This window comes from Diceros bicornis, chromosome 31 (assembly GCF_020826845.1).
Source record: "Diceros bicornis minor isolate mBicDic1 chromosome 31, mDicBic1.mat.cur, whole genome shotgun sequence".
In the NCBI taxonomy this organism is placed as follows: domain Eukaryota; kingdom Metazoa; phylum Chordata; class Mammalia; order Perissodactyla; family Rhinocerotidae; genus Diceros; species Diceros bicornis.
In genome coordinates, this window is record NC_080770.1 from 34731075 (window position 1) to 34741321 (window position 10247).

Consider the following 10247-nt stretch of genomic DNA (forward strand, 5'->3'; position numbering starts at 1 on the left):
AGACAGAGAATGCTGTTTAAACCAATCAAGAGAGAAATAAAACCCACAGCTGAGTCTCAGAAATTACTTCTTTGAAGCCATAAATGCCAAGTAATCCCTAGGGAGGATATAAAGCAGCTCTCTTCCTAGGGCCCTGTGAGGGACTCCTAGCTCATCTGTCAGCAGCATTCCTGCAAACAAAGATAAAACCCTCCTGCGCTGTCCCCACCGTAACAGGTCCCAGAGAGGCCCCTCGGAGCCCCTGCTGACATCGCCTTCCTCCTGGCCCAGAGAGCAGAGCCCACGTCCTGGCTGGTTCAGACGCCCCTCCAGTAAGATTACAGAACCAACCTCGGAAGGCTCACTTCTAAGTTGGCCTCCCCTGACCGCTAGACGGGGGGGGGCACAGGACAGTCGAGGGTGTCACCATGTACTTTACGGGAACCCCAGCAACGATTAAGGGCCGACATCAAAGGGAATAGTCAAAGCCTCCAGATGATGAAAAAGTTCCGGAAATAGTGGTGACAGTTGCAGAACACTGTGAAAGTACTTAACGCTACTGAATTGTACACCTAAAAATGGTTAAAATGTAAATTGAATGTTATGTGTATTCTACCACAATTTTAAAAATTGAAAGGGAGAAAAGAAACCTCCACAGAAGTGCAGGAGGCTGTGGGAACCCGCCACAGAGTTACCTGGAATCAATAACTGGACAGTCCCCATGTGCCTCATCGCTGGGTCTGCAAAGAGAACGTATCCTTCTTAGGAGGCAGCTGGCAGAGAGCTGGGGGTTGGCGCCAGGGCCTGAGTTTGAATCTGGATCCCCCTTACTGAGTGTTCTTAGGCAAGTAGCTTATTTCCTCTGGGCCCCTCATCTGGAAACACGGGGATCATAATCTACTCCTTATTGTGTCCTTGTGAAGAACAGATACTTTAGGGGGCCGGTCCCGTGGCATAGCGGTTAAGTGCGTGCACTCCGCTGCTGGCGGCCCAGGTTCGGACCCCAGGCGCGTGCCGACGCACCACTTGTCAAGCCATGCTGTGGTGGCATCTCATATAAAGTAGAGGAACATGGGCACAGATGTTAGCCCAGGGCCAGTCTTCCTCAGCAAAAAGAGGAGGATTGGCATGGATGTTAGCTCAGGGCTGATCTTCCTCACAAAAAAAAAAAAAAGAACAGATACTTTATAGAAAGTGCTTCCAGCGTAGTGCTACAAGGCCCGTGAGAGGATGCCCATAAGTGGCAGCTATTGCTGTTGTTCGAATGTGCCCTCTTCTTTGCTAGACACAGCCTTACTAGAGGAGGAGATCACATGGAAAATACAGAACTGTGCTCCAGGACTGTGGCTCCTTTCCTGTCTCTTGAGAAGTGCGGCCGGCCTCAGTCTCCTGGCCTTCTCCGCCCGCCTGGAAGGGAGTGGAAAGTGGTGTGTGCTCATACCTCTCACAGCCACACAGAAGGCGACACAGTAGGGGAGCATGGACCCTGGCGCAGGTGCCCAAGAAGACAGCAGCTCCTCAGCGCATCAGCCAGGGCCCCAGCCGCCCACCCTCAGCCACCACTGACTCAGCTTAGAGGAGGCGGGCAGGTCCCCAGCGGTGTTCAAAGGAGCTTCTTCCGGAAGATTGGGTGGCTGTGACATCACTGGTTTCTTGTTCCTTCTGTATTTACAACTGCAGTGGGCTCTAAACTTCCAACCATCAGGCCTGGTTCAGCCTCCTGTATTCAAACTAAATTGTTTTACTCGTGGTTGACTCACACATTCAGAGCTGAAAGAACCTGAATGCTCCGTTCATATGTTCTTCTCATTCTAAAGGTGAGAGCGTGACTGACACCTAAGGACCTGAGTGATTTCCTCAAAGACACACTAGGTTAGTACATAGCAGAGCTGAGATGAGAAGAAACCCTGGGATTGTTGAGTCTGGGATATTTTGACCCTGGTGGGTGAAATAAAGACAGACGAGTAGACCTAAGATGGGCGCACACTTGTGTCAGGCAGCAATACGAAGTCTGCGCATCCCTATCCTGCCTCATACATACAACCCTGACTACAGGATCCAGGGACAGCGGGGTGGCCCCTGGACTCTCTGTAAAGAGGACTGCAGAGGTCACCCTAAACCAATGATTTTCCACCAAAGAGGAGCCCACACTCAGGGAAGGGAGAAGTGCACAGTGTGAAGAAACATTTAGTGTAAGTTGAGTCGGAAAACAGATGAGAACATGTCAGGGTTTGGTAACACAAACTACAGAAAGAAAAGTCACTCCAAATCCTCCTGGCTGCTGGCAATGAGCAGAGGACCGGGTGCCGTGACGACCGTCCGGGTGTGAAAGGCAGAGGGTTACTGAAGGGCTGTGGGTTTGAGCAGGCTGAACAAAGCTCTCTTTGTCTCCTACCCCTTCCGTGAGTGACAATAAAAGCTGGTGGTGGCTGCCCACAGGTGTACAAGGGGTCAGGAATCACAGGGAAGAAGCGGGGCTCATCCTGAGACCTGGTCCCACCCCCAAAGCACTAACTAACTGACGCCACGAGCCACAAACACGAGGTGGAGGCCACTGTTTATTCTATGACCAATAGTGCTAACAGCAGCAACAAGGGAGGGTTATATAGGAGAGTGGGGAGGGCCTTAAGTCCCAGGAGAATTCTGGAAACAAGACCATGTGTGGAGCTTTTTATTACGGTTATGTCACTAAGATAGAGACAGGGCAAGACACAGGGACAGGAGGAAAGGATGAAACAGGACATGGTCGAGGACAGCCGAGTTTCAGAGAGAATGTCCTACCATTTCACATAAACCTTCAAGTTAACAGAAGGAGAGAGATATCTGCAAGTCAAAAACCAGCATTCCTGGTGGAGGAAATGTGATTTTGTAAATGTTACATAACCTGCTGGCTTCAAAACACGTGTACGTGGGTGAGCACTGTCTCGCTCTTGGGCATAAACTGGTGGGGTTTTTTCCTTTTGAAACACATTTCTTTAGTTTGCCTTCTTAGCAGGTAAAATAATCTCTGCATATCCACAGCTCTGTGGGGGAGACAGAAATGCAATTTCCTGCAGCTGAGGAGAGGTGAGGAGCGGGCTTCATCAAGCAGGGGGGTGCTCCTTAGTCAGTATTCGAGGCAGCGGCCCATCTACTGCTTGTCTGGGATGGCAAATGAGGGAGGAGATGGGGAAGGAAGAAAGAAGAAGGGAGTTTCAGACTGGGCTGCTTGCCCAGGCCCATCTCCCATGATTTGCAGGATTCTCTTCCCTCCTTGTGATGGGCTGAATTGTGTCCCTCCAAATTCACAGGTTGAACCCGGACCCCCAGGACCTCAGAACGCAACTGTATTTGGAGAGAGGTAGGTAATTCAGGTAAAATGAGGTCATTAGGGTGGGCCCTAATCCAAGATGACTGGTGTCCTTATAAGAAGAGGACATTAGGACATAGACACGTGGGGACACAGGGAGAAGGTGGCCGTCTACAAGCCAAGGAGAGAGGTCTCAGAAGAAACCAACCTGCCCTCACTTTGATATCGGACTTTCAGCCTCTAGAATTGTGAGGATATAAATTCCTGCTGTTGAAGCCCCGAGTCTATGGCACTCGGTCATGGCAGCCCTAGCAGACTAACATAGTCCTCCGGCCGTCCCTCCCGTTGATTGCTGGGCTGGCCACGTTTCCTCCCAAAAACATCCCTTCTCTCTTTGCTCCTACCCTTGCTTCTCTGATTTCTGAGCTACTGTCTGGCTTTTGAAAAACACAAACAAGAACTTTTTTGCTGTTTCATAAAGCTCAGCTGGGAAATGTCAAGGGGAAAGAAGAAAATGCCACCAAAACACCCTTCCACTTCCCTCCACCCTCACAGTCAGGACACGCCTGGGTTCCAGCGGGATGAGTGTGGGCGTGGGCCTCAGGCCAGGGAGAGAGGAAAGGGCAGGCCCAGCATTCCTCTGACTTTCACAGGGGATTCGGAGGGCAGTGCAGAAAGGCCTACCATCTTTAAACAGACAGACAGCCGTTCACAGGGACATGCCCCAGACTTCCACAGGTTAATGCTGTCCCTTCTGATGGGTCCACTTTTTGCAAAGAGGAGGCCACTGGCTGGGACTCTCCAGGTAGCTGTTTGACTTGTTTATCCAATATTCATCTCCAGTGTGATGTCTTTTCTTATCTCAGCTTATCCACCCACTTCTGGGCCTGTGGAAGTAACTCCTTGACTTATAAGACAAGACCCAAGAAAAGATCCTAATCCTGTCGCTAAAGGGCATGCAGTTTTAAAAAACAAACCAATCTGAGAGGGTGAAAGGGGAAATAAAATAAGAGATTACCTGTAATTACCCAATAGTCTCTGGTTGTTTCTGATATGTCAAGGTTGGGATATTCCAGTGCTGAGACAAACAAGAAACACGCCCAATTACTGCCACAGGTTTTATACGTAAATACCGTTGGGGGAAATGAACATAGTTGATAAAATATCAAGCAACTAAGGCCTGCTTTATCGTCTTGGGAACTCTAGGACATACAAGCCAAAACTATCTTGCTGTTCAAAAAACAAAGGCTCAGGAAAGGGCTAACTTGCAGATGAAGAGTTTTCTAGGGTTGGTGGGTTTCTGCTCTTTCAGGTTGTGCATCAAAATGCTCTCCAGTGGAACATCTGCATTATCAAGACGTGCAGCTGGAACCCATCTTAACTACCTAAAAATCATCCAACCGTCGCTACCACTTTTAGGAATAATGATCTCTTGAATGGATTTTTCCAATGTCAAGGACCGAGTTTAGTAGCCAAATGCTTGTAATGAATGGCCCCACTTCCTTACAGGTGTGGTGAGCATCAGAGTTAACACATGTAAAGGGCTTCGCACAGGGCCTGGCCCACAGTAAGTACTCAATAAGTCTTAGTTCTTGTCGTTATTATTATCAGAATATCAAGATGATGAGAGAAAATAAATTCTTCACATGCTGCCATGTGACACAATGCCATCTTTTATGACATCATCTGTTCCATAAAATCCAGAGTCATCCTTCCTTATGACATGGAAATTCTCAAAGGCTTGCCATTAAACCAATGTTCAAAAAAAATTTTGAGTGGCTGTGGTGTGCTAAGTACATTCACACACATCATCTCATTTATTTACAATGTCAAAAACAATCACAGAAGGAAAGAGAAACAATTTTAATAATATGGGATTAAAAAAAAGAAAGCGTGCCCAGTGACCTTGAGAAATGTACCGATTAAATTTAAGAGCACAAATCTTTACTTCCTTTGGCTACCAAGGAAGTGTTTGGGTACAAAATGTAGGCTGCATCGTCTTTGAAGTCTGTGCCTGCTGCATGGTTATGACAATTATGCAACTGAAGCATTAGAGGAGGACGAGGCCACAAGACTACGGGACTTCATCGAGTGAAGTCACGATGCTGATGGCAAATGAGCTGCATTATGATATCTACAGCCAGGGCATGGGCTGAAGGCCCAGGAACATCTGCTGATGGCGGAAGTGGAGGAAACATAGCAACCCAGACTGCCACGAGGACAGATGCCCTCCCAGGCGGTACTGCAAGTCAGAAGGCAGACCGCTCGGGTTCAAATCCAGGTTCCATGTCTCCCTAGCTATGTAAGAGTGGGCGTCTCTTGGAGCTTCAGTTTTCTCATCTGCAAAATGGGGCTAATTGTGCACCTACCTTATAGGGTGGTTGTGAGGATTAAACAAGATAAGGGATATTTGAAGAGTAAAGGCATCTAGTAAGTGTTTTTTTTCAATGTGCAATAAAGTTATCATCAATTCAATCCCCATTTATCACATGTCAGTTTTTCTTTTATGACAAAAGAGTTAGTACGTGGCCTGGCACAATAGATGTTTGCTAAATGGGGAAAGGGCCCAGGGAAAATGGCAGAGTCCCCATAGGACACAGACATACTCACGTTCGGCAGTGGTGAGCGGCGGGTAAGTGAGGTAGAACCCCACCAGCTCAGCCGAGAGCTGGCGGAGGAGGCTGCTGGCCACGGTGCCGTTGAGGAAGGAGCTCTGGTTGCCCACCACGTACATCAGCGTGACTGTCTGGGAGGCGTTGGACGTGCTCACAATCTGAACGGACACAGGAGGGAAGGGAAGGGAGACACGCCAAATAAGATGAGGGTCTGTTTTATGGAGGCCGGGGAGAAGTTTCAGCAGAAGTCGAGGGTAGGAATGAAGGGAGGAGGAAACAGAGCAAGGAAGAGACAAGAATAACAACAGCTGTCAGTTACTGGTGGCTCGCTGTGTGCCCAGCATCCCTATCTCATTTAACCCTCACCACAACCCCAGGAGGTGTGTCCAGTTATGACTCCCCTTACAGAGGAGGAAACTAGGCCCAGAATGACCAAGGGACTTGCCCAAGGTCACACAGCTAATACGTGACGGAGCCAGGATTCGAACCCAAGCAGTCTGGGTGCAGGTTTTAACCAGGTGTATGTATCTTTTCTGGGGACTAAATTGTCCCAGGGTACTTTTGTAGTTCTGAAAATACAAAATAGAGCACAGGAATGTTAAATTTAGGGAGAGCTAAACTGCTCAGACAGAGCAAGCCTGAGTCAAACTTTTGGGGAATTTTAAAGTTGAAGGGACAGGAACGTACACAGCTGATCACCACCCCAGCGATGGACAGAGTGACTGAACCCAGTGACAAAAGGAATTCAGAAATATAAAATCACTTCTGTAGAGAGCAGTTACATTTCCTTGTGCTCTCTTAATTCAATATAGAATATGTAAATATTACTATGAGATGATGTGGTTTTCTTCTTGCATTTTGTCCAAATCACTTTTTCAGTTACTGGAAAATGAGGTTTTCTGGGTCAACGTATGGATAAAAATATCCCACAGATGAGATTTGAAAAACAGACTCAGAGGAAGTCATTCAACTTGGTGAGACCGTCTTTGTCAGGTTCTGGGCCAGGTGTCTGCCCCTGCCCCATCCAGAAGCACTTGCACCCCCTACCATGTCCTACTCAACACCCCCAGAGGCAGACCCTGTGGACCACCTCAATGGGTTCCTTTGCTCTCTGGCTTCAGCTAAAAGGAGCTTGGGAGGCTGTGGGAGAGAGGGAGGGCAGTGAGGTCAGAGCTTGAGTGTCTGGGACTCCCTGTGGGGACACAGCTCTTGTTGGGCAGCTCTGGCCTCTGGCTTCCCATAACTGCTCCCACCTCTTCCAGCCTTGGGTACCGCCCCGTCCTGTGGTTTCCCTAGAGCCTGCCCATGCTTCTGCAAAGGGTCCCTATTATTGGACTCTCCTCAAATTACCATTATCTGAGTGTGCCTTCTCTTCCTGCAGGGAGCTGACTGATAGCTGGTCTTTCCCAGACCTTTGTTTGTTCAGACATAAACACCCCTGTAACTTTCCCTTGGAACTTATTTTTAAGAAGACTGTCATAAGAAGAGCTTCATGTTATTTCCTACTTTTTCCCATAAGTGGAATTTCCTTTTTAATTCTCTAACACAGAGCCTACAGTCCATGATTAATGACAGACTGAGTCAATGTTTCTGGTCAACTCTTCAGAAGTATTTCTGGAATGTGGTTGAGCCACAGGTATTCAGGCCTTTTTTCCAGGGTACCAAAAAGAAAGGCACTTCTCTCTAACAATTCAAAAGACCTCACTGTGCGCCACCTAAAACAATAATAACTAAAATAACTTCAACCTTTATCTCTATTGTAAACATTCTATTTTTTGTTTTCCAACAAAACTAAATCTCACTGTAGAGAAAAGAAGCCTACAGAGCTTGCACTACGGGTACCTCTATACATACTGCGCTCGGCCAGGTGAGGTACATTTTTTTTATTGTGGTAAAATACACATAAAATTTACCATTTTAACCATTTTAAGTGCGCAGTTCAGTGGCCTTAAGTATATTCACACTGTTGTGCAACCATCAACACTATCCATTTCAAGAACTTTTTAATCACCACCAACTCTCCATTTCTTCCTCTGTCCAGCCCCTGGCAACCACTATTTTACTTTGTCTCTATTAATTTGACAAAACTAAATATCTTTTATAAGTGGAATCATACAGTATTGTCCTTTTGTGACTGGCTTATTTCACTTGGCATAATGCCCCCAAGGTTCATCCATGCTGTAGCATATGTCAGAATTTCTCTCCTTTTTAAAGGATGAATAATATTCCGTTGAATGTATATACACATTTATTTATTCATTCATCTGTGGATGGACACTTGTGTAGCTTCCACCTTTTGGCTGTTATGACTAATGCTACTATGAACATGGGTGTACAAATATCTGTTCAAGTCCCTGCTTTCAATTCTTTTGGCTATATACCCAGAAATAGAATTACTGGATCACATGGTAATTCTACATTTAATTTTTCGAGGAACCACCATACTGTTTTCCACAGCAGCTGCACCATTTGACATGCCCAAGAGTTCCAATTTCTCTACATCCTCACCAACTCTTGTTATTTTTTATCATAGCCATCCTAATATGTGTGAAGTGGTATCTCGTGGTTTTGATTTGCATTTCTCTAGTGATTACTGATGTAGAGCATCTTTTCTCTTATTGGTCATTTGCATATCTTGGGCTTACTGATCACTTGCATATCTTCTTTGGAGAAATGTCTATTCAAGTCCTTCGCCCATTTCTTAATTGGGTTGTTTTTTGTTGTTGTTGAGTTGTAGGAGTTCTTTATGTATTCTGGATATTAACCCCTTATCAGATATACAACTTGCAAATATTTTCTCCCATTCTGTGGGTTGCATTTTGATGGTGTCGATTGTGTCCTTTGATCCACAAAAGTTTTCAATTTTGATAAGTCCAATTTATCTATTTTTTTCTTCTGTTGCCTATATTTTTGGCGTCATATCCAACAAATCATTGCCAAATTCAACATCATGAAGCTTTTCTCCTCATTAATTCCTAGGAGTCCTATAGTTTTAGCTCTTACATTTCAGTCTTTGATCCATTTTGAGTTATTTCTTGTATATGGTATTAGGTAAGGGTTCAACTTCACTCTCTTGCATGTGGATATCCAGTTTTCCCAATACCACTGGTTAAAAAGACTGTCCCTTCCCCACTGAATGGTCTTGGTACCTGCGTCAAAAATTATTCCACCGTATATGTGAGGGATTTTTTCTGGGCTCTCTATTCTCTTCCTTTGGTCTATATGTCTATCTTTATACCATTACAATGCTGTTTTGATTACTGTAGCTTTGTGGTAAATTTTGAAGTCAGGAAGTGTGAGACCTCCAACTTTGTTCTTCTTTTTCAAGATTGTTTTGGCTATTCAGGGTCCCTTGAGATTCCATATGAATTTTGGGATGGTTTTTCTATTTCTGGAAAAAAAAAGTCACTGGGATTTTGATACAGATTATATTGAATCTGTAGATCACTCTTGGTAATACTGACATCTTAACAATATTAAGTCTTCCAATTCATGAGCACAGAATGTCCTTCCATTTATTTGTGTCATCTTTAACATACTCATTTTTTTACAGATAAGAAAAGTGTGACTATTCTTGGTAGCTGCTTAACACTAGCTTCATAAATGAGAAGAGGTCCATAGGCCTGAGACCAAGGTTCCCTGTAGGTCATGCCTTGTCCCCAGTAGAAGCAGCCCCTCCAGGGGCACTTTCCCAACACCCCTTTACACGTAGACTCCTTGCATCTTCTGACATCATCGCTTACTTCCCATTCACCCATGACATGATTCATTTAGCTAATTAGACCTATGACGCTGACAGAATGGAAAGTTGTTGTTTTGCCTACCCAGCATCCATTCTCCTTTCTGTTCTAACAGCACCACAGTTCTCCTTGGGGAAACACCTCTTCTCTCCCATCAGTTCATGTGCTTTGTGGCGGGCTGCCCCACCCAAGTTCCAGGGTGGGACCCTGGTTCCAGGGTGGAACACCCAAGTTCCTGGCACCTGAGCCAGGCCTGGTTGATTGGGACATTTCATCTCCTTGGCCACAGTTACTGGTCCAGAAACGGCCAAATGATCCAAATGGGTCCAATGAGAGCTAATCCCAGGATTTGTACTGGAATGACAGAAAAAAGACACTTTGTTTCCACGAGACTGTGAGCAATAAGGATGAGGCAAATATGGAGGTGCCAGGGGCCACCACATGGGGCCTGAGGATGATGTCAGCCCAGGGCGAGGCAAGCCAAGAGATGAAGAGAGACTTTCATGAAGAAATTATGTAGGCACCTGGATCCAATTGTGCCTGAAGTAAATAAGCTGTGAACCTTCCAGTTACATGAGCCAATCACTTCTTCGTCTTGGTTCAGCTTTGTGTGCCTGGATTCTG

General features: G+C 45.9%; 1 protein-coding gene across 8 annotated transcripts in view; it reads right to left on the reverse strand.

Moving 5' to 3' along the window:
- Positions 1-10247, reverse strand: part of KIAA1549L (KIAA1549 like) — a 288867-nt gene that overhangs the window by 100649 nt on the left and 177971 nt on the right. For 7 of the 8 annotated variants that reach the window (XM_058527183.1, XM_058527179.1, XM_058527178.1 and 4 more), the window contains 3 exons: positions 5879-6041; positions 4287-4346; positions 675-719 (listed from right to left, as the gene is read on the reverse strand). In XM_058527183.1, coding sequence (XP_058383166.1) covers positions 675-719; positions 4287-4346; positions 5879-6041 — 268 coding nt within the window. The remainder of the gene's footprint in view (positions 1-674; positions 720-4286; positions 4347-5878; positions 6042-10247) is intronic. The other variant, XM_058527182.1, reaches the window with a different exon arrangement.